Genomic DNA, 18,813 nt, shown 5'->3' with positions numbered 1-18,813 from the left:
CCAGAGATGGGGATGGAAAGGTAGCATGGAGAGACACTGGTGATAAGCAAGATCAGCTCAGATAGAGAAAGCAAGCCAAGTGGAATGGCGGAGATGAAGGTAGCAGGATGTATTAGGAACACAACATGTGACAGACAAGAATAAGCCCATATATAATAAGGCACTTTAAAATTAAATGCTGTTCAAACATTGGGTAGCCATATGAATAAAAAGTGACTTAGAAAGGGCCTTAATTTTCAGATAAGTTAAAAAGCAAATTAGTTTTAAAAGGAAGAGAAAAACCAATCAAAGTTATATTCTTTTTCTTAAATAAATTTATTTATTTATTTATTTAATTTATTTTTGGCTGCATTGGGTCTTCGTTGCTGCACACGGGCTTTTCTCTAGTTGTGGTGAGCAGGGGCTAGTCTTCATTGTGGTGTGTGGGGTTATTGCTGTGGCTTCTCTTGTTGTGGAGCATGGGCTCTAGGCACGTGGGCTGCAGTAGTTGTGGCACATGGTTCAGTAGTTGTGGCTCGTGGGCTCTAGAGCGCAGGCTCAGTAGTTGTGGCACACAGGCTTAGTTGCTCCGCGGCATGTGGGATCTTCCCGGACCAGGGCTCAAACCCATGTCTCCTGCATTGGCAGGTGGATTCGTAACCACTGTGCCACCAGGGGAGCCCTATAATTATATTCTTAACTATGATGGAGATAGATTTGGGAACTAGAAGGCATTGTTTGTGGCAAAATTGGAGTTGTCTCTTCTATAGAAATAAAATACGTATGATAAAAATTGAGGAAGTGATATTGATAAAGGAAAAATATTTGTGATAATTGAGACAGAAAAATAACATCCAATTTGACAAAAGATAGTTTTTTTTCTGCACAACTTGTATGGATGTAAAAGGCAGTTTGGTAGGAAGATGCATGGATGATACACTCTACCACATGAAAAAACAATGTTTGTTTTCACCAATTAAGGAAATGCAGTGGAAAAAAACCTATGAGGTTCTACTCTATAACCAAAGAGCTAACTAAAATGAATAAAATTGGTAAACAATACTGTTGGTGTGTGGGTAAGCAGGCACACGTGTGGTTTTATTGATGACAATTTAAATTAATTTCTCCACTTAACAACCAGGTGAGCATCTGCTTGCACGTAAGGCATTGAAGTGGCTCCAGCAGATGTTCAGTGAGCACTAGCAACGTGCTAGGTGCTAGTGATGCAAAGATGAATGAGACTGTGTCCAGGTCCCAAAGGCTCTTTCGGTGTAGTGGGGAGACAGAAAAGAAAATAAGACCATTCAGGGGCCATTTTGCCTCAACTCCTCCTCTTGGGGCCCTGAGGAGGACCTGGTCAGCGTCCTCAAAGCCCACTTTTGTGTGAAGTGAGAACCTTCCTCAGGGCGTTTGTTGTCTAATGGTAAAGGTACGACAGGTGCATCTGTAACTAGCATACAAAGAGGAAGTGGTCAGGCTGTGAAGTTAGACTGGGCAGGGGGTTTGAGGAATCCTGAGGAGGACAAGTTACTGCTGGCAGGGGTGGGGGCCCAGCAAGGTTTTGCCTCACTTTCTCCTGCTTGTTCTTAGCCAAAGCTCAGCCTGGCTGCAAACCTTCTTTTTATAAGCACAGGCCACTCAGTGCTGCCCACTTGTCCACCTGCCTTCTTGCCTGCCCCTGCAACCAGGATCACTGCCTACAGGGGCTCTGTGTTGGGGTCTGTCCATCCCTTGGGACACCACACTGATTCTTGGGGCTTGGATGCCAACCGTGCATCCATACTGCTTGGTGGTGGTGATTTGTATGGTCAGGCCTGGTGAGCGCCAGATACTTGATGACCCGGATGCAGCATAGAGAGAATAGCCACAGAAATACCCAGAGCATGTTTTTTTTTTTAATTCTTTTTAAAAATATATATTATTTATTTATTTATTTGGTTGAGCCAGGTCTTAGTTGTGGCAGGCGGGCTCCTTAGTTGTGGCTTGCCGGGCCCCCTGCATTGGGAGCTTGGAGTCTTAACCACTGCGCCACCAGGGAAGTCCCATAAAGCACGTATTAACCTGGATGGTGGATATGCTGGGGGGAGCCCCATGGATGCCATAGGACACCTTTGGCCACTTTAGCCCTAAATGCTCCCATGAGGGAGCAAAGGCCATTGTGCTCACCCGACTGGGGTTGTGACTTGCTGAGGCTTATAGGGAGTCAGTATGGCAATGAGTTCCAGGGCTGAGAGTTTCTTTCTATCTTCTTCTGGTCTCCCAGAACCCCTGAGCAGGAGCTTCTGGGCAGTGTGACAGGTTCCTGGCTCTTCAGATCTGTCGTCCACATCTATTGAAATGATCACTGAACAAAGCAGAGCAGCCTTGTCTCCCACCAAGAGGTAGAGGATGTCAACCCTTTAGGAAACTTAAATTTCCTTTCGTTTTTTATGATCCTGGTTTTGAAGAACTCCCTTTTTCCTTTCTTTCCTTAGTCTTTGAATATCTCCAGAGCTGAGGAGCTCACCCCTTTCATTTCCACAAGTGTGACCCAGGTTGAATAGGGGTTTTAGACTTTTCTTTCCTGTGTCAATCTCAAATCTTCCTCCCTGTGCTTCTGTTCACTGGCCCCACTTTTGTCCTTGGACGTTTCCTGGGAGCCCTTCACCTTGCCGTTTGCATATGGATGAGGTGGGAGGTTCTTTGAGGGGATAGACTGGAGCTGAGACTAGTAGGTGAGAAAAGTCCAGGTGTCCACATCCTACGCTATTGTCTGATCTCTGATTCCCTGAGTGGCTCAACCCTTCTAGGCCCGAGACTCTGCAAGGTCCCTGGGAAGAGCAGCTGATGGAGGGGAGCTCACTTAGGCCCATGCTTGCCATGCTTGGTTGGGGAGGACAGCACTACGTGTCCCCAAAGCCATGATTTGATGTTGATAGTAGGGTGACAGGCCAAGTAGCCCCCATCAGGTGTGTGATGAAGGTCTTCCCCACTATGCCCAGGACCTGTGTGTCCAGGACTGACATGTACCTTCTGATTCCTCTGCAGGAGCTGATTGACCTCAAGATGCTTCAGTGCAAGAGAGTCGTCAATGGTGAGTGCAGCTGTGGTCCCAGGACTGTGTGTATGCCTGGTCATGCCCAAACTGTGCTACCACTGCCCTTGCCTGGGTATCAGTTACCTCCAGGGTGCTCCTTGCCTGTGTAATTTTGTGGATCACATGCTCTCTTTTTTTTAAAGATACATTGATTATAAGCCACTTTTTAAAAATTAATTAATTAATTAATTTTTGGCTGCATTGGGTCTTCATTGCTGCGCGTGGGCTTCCTCTAGTTGCAGCGAGTGGGGGCTACTCTTCGTTGCAGCGTGCAGGCTTCTCATTGCGGTGGCTTCTCTTGTTGCAGAGCACAGGCTCTAGGCGCACCGGCTTCAGTAGTTGCAGCACGCGGGCTCAGTAGTTGTGGCACACGGGCTTAGTTGCTCTGCGGCATGTGGGATCTTCCCGGACCAGGGTGCGAACCCATGTCCCCTGCATTGGCAGGCAGATTCTTAACCACTGCGCCACCAGGGAAGACCCCACATGCTCTCTTGAGGGTAGTCACTGCTCTCCAGAGACCATGACAAATAGCCAGATGTGAAACAGGCTGAGAATGCCTTCTACCCACAGGCTTGCTGGCATATAAATAACCAGGTTTCATAGTACAGGAGGGACCTTTGGGGTCAGGATGGCTTTGGCACTGATCCTGGCTCTGCCACTTGCTAACTGTGACCTTGGGCAAGTCACTTGACCTCTCTGCCTCAGTTCCTTTAGCTGTAAAGGGAAAATCATAATCCCTGCTTTACTTAAATTACAGGGTTGGAGTGAGGATCAAATAAGATAAGGGACATGTAAGACCTTTGCAAATGGAAGTGGTTGTGCTGAGTTGTGGTTTTGCTTATACTTTATTGATGAGGCTGATTCTGCTTTGATGAGAGTTGTAGTATTGTTTGAGGTTTTTGAAAAGTATACACACTTGTGAAATCTTAATATAAGTTCACTAGAACTTTTGTCAATTTTGTCTTTTAATTTTTTTAGATTTATATTTCCTTTGTGTTATGAAAAATTCAATGTTATAGATGTATATAACCTATGAAAATCCCCCATAATCCCATACTTGAAGAGTAATCACAAGGAGAATTAACATGTACTTTTTACACATTTCGTAAAGTGTGTGTATAAAAATATGACATGTTGGGCTTCCCTGGTGGCACAGTGGTTGGGGGTCCGCCTGCCGATGCAGGGGACATGGGTTCATGCCCCGGTCTGGGAAGATCCCACATGCCGCGGAGCGACTGGGCCCGTGAGCCATGGCCGCTGAGCCTGCGCGTCCGGAGCTTGTGCTCCACAACGGGAGAGGCCACAACAGTGAGAGGCCGGCGTACCGCAAAAAAAAAAAAAAAAAAATGACATGTTTATATATACTCTCACCCCTATACACACACACACTTGGGATCATGATACACATTTTGCCACTTACTTTTCTCTTCTTTTTTTTGGCCGCACTGCGTGGTACACGGGATCCTAGTTCCCTGACCAGGGATTGAACCCATGCCCCCTGCAGTGGAAGTGCAGAGTCCCAACCAGTGGACTGCCCTGGAAGTCCCTGCCACTTACTTTTCTATTAGGACATTTTCCCATGTCAATACCTATAGATGACTGTGTCAGAATTGATTTTGCCAGTGCTTTAACAGGGGTTTCAGTATTTTGATGTTAAACAGAAAAGTACAGTATAAACACACTCAGTTTTTGTCGTTCTTCTCTCAGACTGCTTACTTCCAGTCATGAGAAGTCTCTACTGTTGGTGATCACTTCGATTACCTCTCCCAACATGTCACTGCCGTTACCCCACCTTTTTAACCTTCTAATCTGTTTGTTGCTGGGATGATAATAACAGCTTCCCTTTATGGAAGTGCTTTACGTGCATTAAAGATCCCATTTATTTCTCAGAATAGCCTTTAAGATAGGCATATTCTCCCATCTGCCACATTGGACCCTTCCATGTGGTAGTCATCTTTGAAAGCTAATAATGTTAGTACCTATTGTAGAACTTCATTATGAAGAGCCTGAGAGATTCTTGTTGTTTGCAATAGTTATGTTCTATAAAGTTGCTAAGAACACTAAATTAGCGAATAGGGAACCATTGCTCCTAGGGGAAATACAGAGTTAGATTCCTGTAAGCCTCTGGTCACGCTCTTTCATTATGTATTTCAGATCAATATATAACCTTGTTTTATGTGTCTTTCTGTTTAAAGACACATTATTTAACATATACTGTTAATTCATTAACATCGAACTCACAGCCAACAGTACTATGATTTCATGCCTGAATAAAGCTTGTCTAACACATGTATTTTCTCCGTAAGGCACACCACAGCTTTCTTATGCTTAGGAACACTAGATAGCACTTCAGCAGTACGATTGGGGCCATTTTAAACATTGAGATCACCAACAAAAAGCACAAAAATGCAAAAAAAAAAAAGTGGCATTAAATATACCACCATAAAGACACTTGTTTGGAGGATGAGAGCTGAAACAAGAAGGCAGACTGTTGCCTTGTTTGACCTCAGCTGAGAATGTGTGCATTGGTGACAGAAATTTTTTGCAGTCTGTGAATGACCACGAAAACACCACAAGTGTTGATTTGGGGGTTACAAATAAATTTAACAAGCAGGCAAATTTGCAAATACACAACTGCAAATAATGAGGGTTGACTGTAATATCGTAAATCTCCACTCACAGTACTTAGCACATGATAGATAAGTAATTAAGAACAGCAACTTTGCTGAACTTCAGAGTGACATCTTCTGGGAAAATCTGGGCAAAATCTGAAGCAAAGATAAGGTTCCTCTTATCTTTGTACATCTTTTTTTTCAACATTAAAAACATTGCAGGGCTTCCCTGGTGGCGCAGTGGTTGAGAGTCCGCCTGCCGATGCAGGGGACGCGGGTTCGTGTCCCGGTCCGGGAAGATCCCACATGTCGTGGAGCGGCTGGGCCCATGAGCCATGGCTGCTGAGCCTGTGCGTCCAGAGCCTGTGCTCTGCAACGGGAGAGGCCACAGCAGTGAGAGGCCCGCGTACCGCAAAAAAAAAATTGCAAAATGTCATTTGCAGCAACATGGGTGGGCCAAGAGATTGTCATACTAAGTGAAGTAAGTCAGACAGAGAAAGACAAATATCATATGTCATCACTTATATGATATCATATGATATCACTTATATGTGGAATCTAAAAAAATGATACAAATGAACTTATTTACCAAACAGAAATAGAGTCACAGATGTAGAAAACAGACTTATGGTTACCAGGGGGGAAAGGGGTGGGGGAGGGATAAATTGGGAGATTGGGATTGACGTAGACACACTACTATATATAAAATAGATAACTAATAAGGACCTACTCTATAGCACAGGAAACTCTACTCAGTACTCTGTAGTGACCTATATGGGAAAAGAATCTAAAGAAAGAGTGGCTATATGTATATGTATAACTGATTTACTTTGCTGTACAGCAGAAACTAATGCAACATTGTAAACCAACTATACTCCAATAAAATTTTTTTTTTTTAAATGTGAAGTACAGATGATTCCAAAGATTCATGAGGTCACTTCTAGCTGAGCAGAAAATTTTCTTCTAAAAAAGCTCATTTCTGGGTTTATAGACTGAAGGAAATGTGGGAAAAAACTCAATTATATATGAGAAAGATATTCACAATATATTGTATCTTGTGTTATTTTGAGGGTTCCATAATAAAGTAAACATTGCAGAAAGAAGGAATCCAAAGCAATGAATAATTCATTAAAAAATCTTTTTCTCAAAAAAAAAAGTGCAAAATGTAAACACCATGCAGATAAAGTGCCTAAAACACAAGCACACGGTTTAATAAATAACTGTAAAGCAAGGGACCATGTAACTCACCATCCTTAGGTCAGGGAATAGACCATCATTAGCACCTCAGAGGTCTCCCACGTATACTCTGATTTCTTTCAAGTATAGTGTACTTTTGGCATCCCATTTTTCCCTTCAAGGTGATATTTTTGTTGTGTTTTCTTCTAGGGGTTAGGTGAGGTTGAACCTGCTTCTTCACTGCGTGGCCATGTATGTTTGTCTTTTCTTGCAGAGGCGCTCAGCACAGTCGACTTTGTTGCTCCTGACGACCGAGTAGTCTTCCGCACCTGCGAAAGAGAGCAGAGCAGGGTCGTCTTCCAGATGGTACCATATCCCGGGACAGAGCAAATTTCCCGTCTCGTGCCTTGTGCCGGGCCAGTGTTACACGCCTGGGCTCCATTGCACAGTGGTCTTCAGTCTTCCTGAAGACCCTGCTTTAAACGGTTTTCAGAGATCTGCTCATGAGCGATTACACTGTTGGAGATGGTTTAAGCTATTAGCAGTCTGTTACGTGCCTCCAGTCTCAAATTTAATTTAATTTAATTTAATTTCCTTCATTGTAGGGGCTGTCTATTTGGCATGACTTATATATTTTTATTCCCAAGCATTGGTTGTTCAGATCATGGTCTTTGTTTTGTGTAATCTGTATATATTTCCCATAAAAAGAAATTAAGTTTCTTGAAGAGTAGTTAAGATTTGTGTTAGAATTGTAGTGATTCTCTAGTTCTCTTCTCTCGCTTTGGGCATTTCTCGGTATTTTTTCAGAAATACTTCCTGAATGATGTTTAGGTTTGTAAAAAATTGATAACAATGAGTAGCCTTATGATAAAGCAAATATAGCAAAATGTTAATTGTAGAATCTAAGTGGTGGGTATATGAATGTTCACTATAAAATTTTTCCAACTTTTTTGTATGTTTGAAAGTATTCCCAGCATTGATGACATTTTCTCAGCCTTCCCTGTCCACTTTTGGCCTCCAACAGTGAGCTAGTCCCATAGGCTAGCTGTTTGAGAGAATGCCAGCTGGACTTTACTTGCTGATGTGTGTGTGTGTCTGTGTGTGTGCATGGCGTGCCTGAGTGTGTTTGTCTATGCATATGGACCTGTATCAGGGCAGTGGTTGATATAGCCTCTTGTGTTCCCAGGGGACTTCAGACGCAGAGCGAGCTCTTGCTGTGGCCAGGCTTGTGTAAGTTCTTCCATGTTTGGTACTGTCTTTGCCTCTCTTGTGGGCTGTGAGGTCTTACTGTTCCTGGGGACTTTGGAGGTGACCACCCTCCTGCTTCCTAGTCCACTACTTTCTGTTTCCAGGTTAAAAGGCTCAGGTTCCCTTCTCTATTTGTTGTGTCGAAGGGCTGCCCTGGGACTCACGTGAATGCACTGTGTCTGGACCCCAGAGAACCTCTGGGTGGGAGCCTATTTTTTAGTGTTTATTTGTGAGATTTCCTTTGCAGAGACTCTCATGACTGTGAACTCTGAGGTTTTAAATCTCATGAAGTGTAGGTAAGACGTACTGTTTCCTAAATTAATGAAGGCAGGAGAGTAATGTGGTTAATGACCTTAATGGCTTTAGACTTAGACCTGGGTTGGAATTCTGGCTTTGCTACCTGCTGACTATGTGACCTTAGGTAAGTTACTTAACCTCACTGAGAACTTAGTTTCCTCATGTATAAAATGATACCAATAGTACCACCTCCCTCTGGCATTATAGGGAAAGGCAAATGAAATGATGCATGTAAATGTCTTTGCAGTACGTGGCATGTAGTGAGTGTTTAGTAAGTTGTTAGCTATTGTTATTAATTACAACAAGGGTGAGAAGGAACTCGGGCAGTAGTTGCTGCTGGTCACACACTGGTAACTGTGTATGTAGCAGATGATGAGGAAAGGGTCCTTTCTACATCTGAGACTTGTTTGGAAGAAGCCAGCTGTGCAGCCTAGCATGCAAAGACAGTCCTCCACTTCCTCTAGAACCAGTGCTCTGGGAAAGGGCTCTTGTGCTTATGTCACTTTTGTGCATTATGGCTTTCACTACCCAGTTAGAACTGGAACTCTGGGATGGAGTGCAGTGTGGCTGTCATTCAATATTCGAGTTATCTGACACAACTCAGAACTAGCAAAATCCTCTACAACTAGTCCTTCCTACATGTGTGAGCACGTTATGTTCTTCCTCTTTAGCTCTGCCCAGGAGGAGAGGCGGTTGCACATTTTAGAGACAGGATTTTTCAGCTTCTGTCTCTGAGGGTTGGTGTGTTTTAGAGGGCCAGGGAACATTAAGAATTTCATGAGCACAGACGCATACCTTTGACTTTATGTCCTACCCTCAAGTTGAATATTTATTACCTTTCCTCCTTCATGTTTTTCCAGAGAAAATGATGTGGCTGGTATCGACGTCAACATGGGCTGTCCTAAAGAGTATTCCACCAAGGTAAACTGATTTCGTTATACTCTTCACAAATATAGGGTGCAGATTAAAGGAGACTGACAAGAGGTGACGACTAAGTACAGTACCTGAGTCTGGACTAGATCCTGTACTAACGGGAAAAATGCTCAAAAGGATATTATTAGATCAACTGGCAAAATTGCAATATAGACCATGGTAGGTTAGCTAAACATACTGTATCAGTGAAAATATATGAAGTTGATAACTTCTGTGGTTATGTAAGAATATCCATATTCTTAGAAAATACACACTGAAATATTTAGGGGCCAAGGGCTATGATATATGTAATTACCCTCAAATGGTTCAGGAAAAATTTTAAATGTGTACCCAAACATATACATATATACATAAATAAATACACACACACACATACACACAGCACTCGTGCCCAAGTAATAAAAAAAATGATGTCAATGTTAAAAGAAAGAATAATGTGAACAGGGCTTTGTTTTTTCATGAATAAAAATAGGGGATGCAATACATGTGTCCCCACTGTCATACCAGAAGAGACCAGACAGGACTGCTACGGAAGCTCAGAGAAAGCAGCAGAAGGGCAGCCCTTAAACTCAGGATCCTGTGGGGAAATGTAGTCCTTGATGAGGAGGTTTGGGACTCTGCAGGCAGAGGGAGTGACACAAGCAGGGACCCAGAGGCCAATGTGAAGCAGAGGCAGGGAACCTTGATTTGACCAGAGGCTTGGGAAGTGGGTGGTGAAGAGGAAGCAGAGGAACACAGGGTTGAAAATCTTGGTTGGGCCCAGATTAGCTGAACTTTGAGTTTAGATACCTCTGATCTTTTTCGAACAGAGAAGGCTTGTGATCAGAAACTTAGTTTCTTCCCCCCAGGGGAAACCAATGTTACTAGTTTCTTGTGTGTCTTTGCAAATATATTCTATAAATAGAAATACTAATCTGAAAGCCATGTGTCTAGTGGATTCAAGTGGAAAAGGGCCAGAGGTCAGGATACAGATGTCGGAGATGAGTGTTTTGGGTCCACAGGAGAGACCAGGGATGGAGACAAGAGAAGCCAAATTGGAGCAGAATTTGATAGCACTTGGCTGGCAAATGATTGGACTGGGAGTGGGAGGCAGGGTGAGTGGTGGGGGTAGAGGGAGGAAAGACTGGCAGCCAGGAAGACGGTAGGTCTTCAGTGTCATCAGGACTGCTGGAGGAAGAGGATGTTTGGAGCGGATAACAAGGACAGCTTGGGGTTGGCTGAGTGTGAGGCACCAGGGGGATTCCTGCAGGGCCGCCCCTGGGAACCTTATCACAGGGTGCGAGGGTCTGCAGTGTAGACATCACAGATGTCCCCATAGCCCACTGCCCAGAGTTAGCCACTCTGCTCTCAGGAGTTACTTGGCCTGCGGACCTTTGATTTAGGCCAGGAGGCTGAAGACTGCCTGAGGGAAAGGCCCTTTGGATGCTTGAAAACCAGAGGGCCTTGTGGACAGCTGCTTCAAGGAATCGTGGAGGTTTGAAACTGTCTATGAGGAGTTGAAAACATCAGGCTCTGTTTTGCTACCTTCTCATTACTCCTTTGTGTGCCTGAGTTATGTACGGAGCAGAGTTGGAGTTGAAATTGTTGGAATACTCTCCCTGAGATCGTGGAGTGAAAAAAGCAAGGAGCAGAATTGTATAGGGTGTATCACCATTTATATATGGGGGATGGGGAATGAAAATATATATTTACTTTTCTTTTTATATAATATATTTGGAAAGACACACAAGAAACTGGTGACACTGGTTTCCCCTGGGGAAGGAAACTAAGCTTTTATTTGGTTTTGCACAGGGAATAAATTCCCCTTGCAGGGGTACTATTCAAAATAATTAACAACAGTCACAGCACAGGCACTGACCAGTCAGAACAGATACCTCCCAGTGTGCCGTACCAGTACCTGCCAGCTGAATATCTGCTCTCTTCTTATGGTTCAAAAACTGAAGTCATATTAAAAAAATTAATTGAATAGTTTTCCCTCCTTCTAAGGAGGGAGAGTTCTTACTCTTTATCCTTTTGAACCTTTAAGATTTTTAATATGTTGCCTATTCTAAAAAGCGAGTTAAGAAGTTAAGTAGAAAGGGAGGAAGGAAGGAAATACCAATTGGAAAAGCCATTGTTGTCGAAGGGGCAGTGAGACTGGATTTTAGATCCTGTGATTCAGCAAGGAAGGGCCGGATCATGTGTTAGGTGAAGGACAGTCGGAGTCAGGGTGAATGGCCAGGGCTTCCTGAAGGCCTGTAAGGTTTGTATCTGGAGGTAATCCAGGGCTAGTAGCTCTGTTCTTTTAGTTCTCCTCTGAAATGTAGGCTCAGTCTGCGCTGGTTCTCTCTGGTTCTAATGTATAGTTCTTAAACATGAAATTAAACTGTATAACTGAATTTAAACCCTCTGAGCACATTCCTTGAGCATTCATTAGTACGTAGTCTATATACTTGACAGCATATATTTATTGGATTTGTTTTTCTCCCCTTCACCTCACTCTTAATGGGTTCAGATTTTTAACATTCTCCCCTCCTCCACTTATTAAAGTAATTCATACCATTGCCCAGGACTTGGATAATATAGAAAAGTACAAAAAAGAACAATAAAATCACCAGTAATCACACCGTTAAGAGACAGCCCCTGGTGTTAATGATGAGATTTCAGTGACTCCAGGGGTTGTTGATTCCATTAGCTAGGGCTTTTGTTAGAGTTTGACATTGGTCTGGGTGCTCAAGACTGGGCCGGCCATTGTTGCTGGCAGGGGATCAGGGCCTGGACAAGGTTTGGAGGTTGTGTGCCTCTGAGTGGCTTTGCTGGTGGAGGTGGTATCCAAGCAAGTGACGGTAGGATAGGAAGAAGTTGCATTTGATCTCATTTCAAAGGAAGAATGACCCATTGTTTTTTTAAGGGCTTGGCAGATGGTGGGGTTTAGTTTATTAAGGCACTGAGACCCTGGGTAGGAAATGGGCAGTCCTAAAAAATGATTTTTTAGAACCCACTTCTAGATAGATCTGTGGGTCTTGCTAAGGGGATCAGAGTGCTGGGTTTTAGAATTCATCAAACTGATCCCTGATGTTGTGGGCACAGGCGATTGCCAGTGGACCTTGGTTCCTTGGAGGCAAGTGCTGGGGTACTGCCAGATTGCCATACCACAGGGAGGAGCCACCCTCCTCCAGCTGTAAGAGCCCCTCTGTGTGCTTTTCCTTAGGGAGGAATGGGAGCTGCCCTGCTATCAGATCCTGACAAGATTGAGAAGGTAAGTCCTGCATGAGTGAAAGCGGAGGTCCTTAAACAAGCCTATGAACTAGAGTTGCCTGGAACACCTCCCCTACCCTTCCCCCAGATTTAGAGAATCAGTCACTCCACCTGGGGTCTGGAAATTTTTTCAAAGGCTTTCCAGTGATTTTGACATATAGCCACGTTCAGAAACCCCTGAGCCAGCCTGCAGTAGCCTTGGAGTTCCTTAAAAGCCCAGGGCTAGGGACATGTCAGTAGAGAGCCAGGGGTCCTGAGGACTCATTTAGAGCCGCCTCTGTATTGCCTCTCTCCCTTCTGAGAAGATCATGAGAGCATATGCCAGGCTACCTGTGGGTGGTGGGCAGGCTCAGTGGCTGTGTGTGTCAGGATGTAGGGGATTGGCCTCTCCCCGGGGGCTTGATGAGAGCATCAGTGGGTGCCCTGCACACTGATAGAGTCCACCATCAGCATGAGAGCATGCCAGGCCAGGGCCATACAAGGTAAGCTGAAGTTAGTCTCCTCTGATCTCCTTCCCTTGGTGATTCTGGTGGCCATGTTTATGAGGCCTTAGGGTCAGGTTGATGTTTGCCACCAGTGTTGTGAGCTGCCAGTACATGTGGGAGTGACATTTTCTGCCATACCACACGCACCTTTTACTTTCCTCTCGCAGTTCACCAGCTTTCTCCTTGCTGCTCCCCTTAGCTCCTTTGATTTCGTTTTCATTCTCCATTCCCACTTCCACCTCTGGGCTTTAAGCCTCCTAGTGCCTCCCATAGGCTAGAGCAACTTGGGATAAGGCACCACCATTAAGAGCTGCCACTGTTGTGTCAGCAGCTCAACCCTGTTATTCTTCCAGCCCCACTGTGTCTGGGATCTAGGAAAATTCGCGTGTTTATGGGCTAGATGCCTCCTCATTTTTCCCGTGTGTGGACAGGAACAGATAATGACCTCCAGTCAGACACCTCTATGCAGGCTGGAGTGGATGTGGACTACTGTGGATTCCACACTTAGAGAAGGGGCCTCAGTAGCGGGTGGTTTGCTTCACAGCACATACATACAGGCATTTCTGTTATCCTCTGGCATCCTGGCTTCTCCCATCCACGCTGTTGGCTCTGTCCTCGCCACTGCCCTTCTTTGGGCACATTTCACACATGAGGCAGCAGAGTTAACACCCTCCCTCAGAAGCTCAGTTCATTTCGTTAATTCTCTGGTTGGCAGGGTGGTCGGTTGAGCCAGGTCGGGCTAGTGGACAGGGTTTGCCTCGTGAAAGAGAGGTTGCAGGCTTCTACAGTAAAGCCAAATGAAACTCAGGAAGAGTGGGATGGATTAGATTCAGGCTCAAATTGTGCTGGCAAACTGGGTGAGCTGGAGGAGAGCTTTGCAGGTCCTTCCAGGCTTGGTGTTTTAGGTGCATGGTTCCATCTGTGGGAGCATCTCAGGACCACCTTAGAGATTTTTCTCAAAATAAGACTGCTTGTTTGGGGGCAATGAAAGTTTTTGGAAATAGATAGTGGTGATGGTTGTATGACATCTTGAGCTAATGCCACTAAATTATACACTTAGAAATGGTTAAGACAGACAATTGTAAGTTATATATGTTTTACCACAATAATAATTTTTTAAAAAGGATGCTATCTATTGAGAATTCTGCATATTCTTGGGGTAGACAGAGGCAGGGAGGGGGTATCAGTCTTTTGAAAAAGCTTCCCAGGTGACTCTGGTGTACCCTCCCTGGATTAAGAACCTCAGTTTAAGACTCTATATCAGTAATAGCCTCTCTCTGACCCCTGCCCCAGATTCCCTGGGCCCGGTGCTGCTCAGGGCATCCCCTTGTGTGCACTGCAGTTGGGCCATGGCTAACAATCAGCAGGGCCAGGACTTGAGCTCAGTCCTCACTGATTCCCAGGCCTGTGCTTTCCTGTCCTCCTCCCTGTCCCCTCCCCAACAACCAGGGGAGCCAAAGTCTGCTTTTCCTGAGTCAGCCAGTGGATCTGGGGAAATGTGCCTGCCCATGGGTAGATGTGCCCAGATACGGGCCCGTCTCAGGTCCTTTTCCCCCACAGACTTTTCACGCCACAGAGACATGGGGTGTGGCTTGGATCTGGAAGAGTTGGGTCCAGGAGAGGTTCTGCTAGAGTCTGACCAAAAGACAGACTCTATATGCCCTTTCCTCTCAGTGTGACTCTTGCAAAGGGCTAGGACTTTTCGTTACTAATTTCCTTCCTGGTCCTGAGCATGCACGTGAAATGAACAGAAAATGAACTGAAGAAGGTGCTTAGAGTTGCTTGGATAAAATACACCAAGAGGAAGTTCTGCAAAACAGAGAACTGGGTCAAACCAGCTGATGTTGCTTAAATCACCAGACATCAGAGGATTCTGAGTCAACATTTGCAAAGGAACCCTCCAGAGATTGTATTGTCAGCTTGAAGGACAGGACTGGAGTGAGAAATTTTATTGTGTATCTTGATGGATCTGGCAGTCCTTCTTCCTCCCTTAAGGGTAGGTGCCCCTTTAAGCCCTGCCAGAGTCACCCTAGGACCTCAGGCCCAGTCAGCCTCCTGGGGCAGCGCCTGGGGACTGTTCCTTCCTGTCAGTCTCTGGCAGTTGTGCCTGGGGCAGCAGGCCCTGTCTTGCCCATCATCTGTCCTATCAGTCCAGGCTCTTGGTCTAATGTCTTCTGGAGGGGCCTGCCTTAGCCTGTCCCTGAGAGAAAGGCCTCCTTCACTGGTTCTTGTGATCTGGCTCTCTGCTGCCCCCACCTGCCTAGAACCAGACTGGCAGCTGCTGCCTGGATGTCCCCCTCTGCTCTGCTGGACAGGGATCCAGTTTCTTGGAAGAGGGCTCTTGGCATCACCTTCCCCCTAGCTTGCCTCGCCCAAAATTTTTGATGAGGGAAGAAGATAAACATAGCAAGGTCACAGACATGCAGTGTCATCTACACCTTTCTTGATGTCTGACTCTTTGTCTGGACTTGCTACTTCCCTGACACTTTCCTGTGTGACTTTCTTGATCTTTATTTGGAGTCCTTTGCAATCACTATGCAAAATAAACACTTTTAAATATGTTGACTATGTTGTCTTTTCCTTTGCCAGTTTCATTCCTGTATATCTGACTCCCCTAAAGAGAGGGGGTACCTGAGGACAGGGCCCAGGACCTGCTCAAACTTTCCTGCTCACTCACTTGGCAGATCCTGGAACAGCACTCAGGAAACATGCCTTCAATCAGGAATGGAGCTGTGAGCCATGTGTTCTTAACCAGGGATAGGCCTCAGAATCATTTTGAGGAGGGAATGTGTTGGGCAGAGTCTTTTGAAATCCCATATTCCTAAGCCCTGTCCCTAGAGACTCATTCAGGAAAGATGAGGTGGAATCTAAGATTCTGTATTTCTTAGGCTCTCCAGGTGATTCTGATGTTTGCCCTGGCAAAGGATCACTGTGTTCTGTACAAGCATGCATGCAGATCCATTCATGCATTCATTCACTCACTCATTCATTCATTTACCAAATATATGTATACTGCTATGTATCAGGCAAGGGGCTGCTGGTGCTGGGGCTCTAGCAGAGAAAAAGATGAACTCCTTCCCTTATGGAGCTTCCATGTATATGCGTGCAACAGACGCATTCACGGACACGTACATGGACATAAACATGTCCATGCCACTGGGCCGCACAGGTCTGCTGCAGAATTCATTAGTACAAGCAGTTGTGGTGTTTGTTCCAGAAAAGGCAGATGCTCTTGTATTCTCCTCGCTGCAGATCCTCAGCACTCTTGTTAAAGGGACACAGAGACCTGTGACCTGCAAGATTCGCATCCTGCCATCGGTAAAGATCTTACATCTGAAGGTCCATTTCTCTGGGGATGCTGATTTGGGGGTGTGAATGATTCTTGAGGGGCTGAGTTAGGTTTGGAGGAGGGGGTAGAGCTGAGCCCGCTTTAGGAGCTGGCAGCTGCTCCCTCTGTGGCTTCAGTAAACACCCTGTGTGGTCCTGTCCCTCAGCTGGAAGATACCCTGAGCCTTGTTAAGCGGATAGAGAGGACCGGCATTGCAGCCATCGCGGTTCATGGCAGGTGAGTGGTTGCCTTACTAGTGACTGACTTGCAAGGAGGTCCCTAGCCACCTTAATGACTCTTCACCAGACCCCAGGTGACTACCAGCTTCTCTTCTGCATACACAGCCTAGCTCTGCTTAGCTCATCGATATCCCCTAAGTTCAGAGGGCAGTCAAACTCTTTATGGGGGTTGCATTTTTCTTTGTTTCATTCATTGAGCATCTACTGGTGGTAGGCACTACACTGAGCTTTAGAGATACAGAGAGACCAATGGGAAGGAGAAACACCCCTACCCTCAAGATGTGTAAATGGTAGAGAATGAGTGATTTGCTCAAAATTATATCACATAGCCAGGAAGTGGTGGAATTAGAACTCTGACTCTGAATCTCATTTTCTTTACACTACATTCAGCAATAGCTCCTCCCTTGAATGACCCCAGGCAGATTGCTGTTCTTTCAAAGGCACTGCCTCTTTTGTCTGCCCTTGTTGGACTGCCAGCTGTCACAGTGACTACTTTAAACAGTCCTTGAATCTGCTGTCTACTGAGAGCTGAGGTATTGCTGAAGGCTACCCTTGGTTTCCCAGTCGAACTCGCTCCCCGTGTCCAGGATATACTTTTGTACAGAATCCCAGGTCAGCAAACTTTGGCCAGGGTGACCTCTCTTTTGAGTGGTGTTCCTTTTGAGTTCAGGGGTCTTGTAGGAACAGTGCATTTTTTGCTGGTTGTATCTATTACAGCATTTTCAGAAGGGAACCCAGAACTCCAACACATAAAAACAGAAAAGCAGAGCTGTGCTTGTTGAAGCCAGCAGGGGGTGGTGAAAGGCCACACATGTGTACACACAGGCCCCTCCTGGAGGCAGCAGGCTCTGGGCTCAGACTGCCTGGTTTCAAATCCCAGGTCTGGGTTCAAATCCCAGGTCTGCTGCTTGTTGGCTGTGTATCCTTGGACAAGTCATTTAACCTCTCTGAGCACCACAGTCCTCATTTGGAAATTAAGATAATTTCTGCTTGATAGGGTTGTCACGAGGCTTTTATGAGATTGTGAATATACAGCCTTGGCATAGTGCCTGGCATAGAGTGTTTTCTGAATAAATAAAGCTATTCCTTTTTCCCAGTAGTTGGAAACACTAGGAAGACAGATTTGGGCGAGTTTAAAGAGAGACTTTCTAGCCATCAAAGCTGTTAAGGATGGGCTAGAATTGGGCTGCTGGGGGTGCAGGGAGGTGGAGGTGGAAGCTGGGTTGATAGGGCTTTCTAAGGCCCTGTGGCCCCTGACACTTTTGTTGAGGAGTATAGCAGAGGGACACATGCAGATAGGACCTGGGCAAGGGCTTTCTAGTCAACCACCTCTCTGGCTTGTCCCTGTGCACAGCTCAAGTTAGGGCTTACCTTAGCATCCCTAAGACTCACTCACTCATACACAAGAGCTTCTTGCAGTTGACCTTGGGTGCAGGGGCCCTGGGTTGTGGTCTTGCCTCCCCTGCAGCTCTTTGTGACAGCCATGGTCTGTGGCCTGCTCTGGTTGCCGGGCCTACCCTGTGCCAGGTGCCTCTCCCCAGGATCAGCTGCCCAACTTGGCCTCAGCACACGCAGCTGTGTGGGAGTGGCCAGTCTGAGTGGTGGCAGCTGTTTCCAGTCCCTCTGGGAGGGCAAGACCGGGACAGTAGGGGTAGCATTCTTAAGGCACCGTCCCTCATCTCTGGCAGAGGCGAGGGGAAGCTGGGGAGTGGCGGTGTGACCACCCACATCGGCTTCCTGCAGCCATGCCTCACCTGCAGACCTTTGAGAGCTGGACTTGCCTTCTCAGCCTGGACCTGTGCTGCCGCTGCCCGGCACAGCAGAGGTCAGGGAGAGCCGTCCCCTGTAGCCCAGAGCCCTGTCCCTGCTGGCTACATGGCCTTCCTGAGGTTCAGCAAGGAGGACAGTAGGATTTGGCTGACATAACCCGGTGCTAAGTGTGACGTGACCTTTGGCACTCAGTCCCCAGCCCCATCTCTTTATCTCCAAGGAAGCGGGAGGAGCGACCTCAGCACCCTGTCAGCTGTGAAGCCATCAAAGCCGTCGCCGAAACCCTCTCCATTCCTGTCATAGCCAAGTAAGCCTCCCTTCTTCCTCGTTTATTTTTTTATGCCTCACTTCACTCAGAAGGGATTTGAACTGACAAATAGAAAATGGAATGCGATAGCATCAAAAAATGACTGTAAGAGAAAAGAAAAAAAGG

At 45.9% G+C, this 18,813-nt stretch overlaps 1 protein-coding gene across 3 annotated transcripts in view; it reads left to right on the top strand.

Moving 5' to 3' along the window:
* Positions 1-18,813, top strand: part of DUS2 (dihydrouridine synthase 2) — a gene marked incomplete at its 5' end in the record, with an annotated part of 35,371 nt that overhangs the window by 8,053 nt on the left and 8,505 nt on the right. For 2 of the 3 annotated variants that reach the window (XM_079723878.1, XM_079723879.1), the window contains 8 exons: positions 3,007-3,052; positions 7,118-7,209; positions 8,030-8,073; positions 9,249-9,309; positions 12,512-12,559; positions 16,296-16,361; positions 16,538-16,608; positions 18,601-18,687. In XM_079723878.1, coding sequence (XP_079580004.1) covers positions 3,007-3,052; positions 7,118-7,209; positions 8,030-8,073; positions 9,249-9,309; positions 12,512-12,559; positions 16,296-16,361; positions 16,538-16,608; positions 18,601-18,687 — 515 coding nt within the window. The remainder of the gene's footprint in view (positions 1-3,006; positions 3,053-7,117; positions 7,210-8,029; positions 8,074-9,248; positions 9,310-12,511; positions 12,560-16,295; positions 16,362-16,537; positions 16,609-18,600; positions 18,688-18,813) is intronic. The other variant, XM_079723880.1, reaches the window with a different exon arrangement.

Source organism: Hyperoodon ampullatus (assembly GCF_949752795.1).
Source record: "Hyperoodon ampullatus genome assembly, chromosome: 18".
Taxonomy (NCBI): Eukaryota; Metazoa; Chordata; class Mammalia; order Artiodactyla; family Ziphiidae; genus Hyperoodon; species Hyperoodon ampullatus.
The sequence above is the reverse complement of the archived record's forward strand: the minus strand, read 5'-3'. Positions and strand labels throughout refer to the sequence as shown.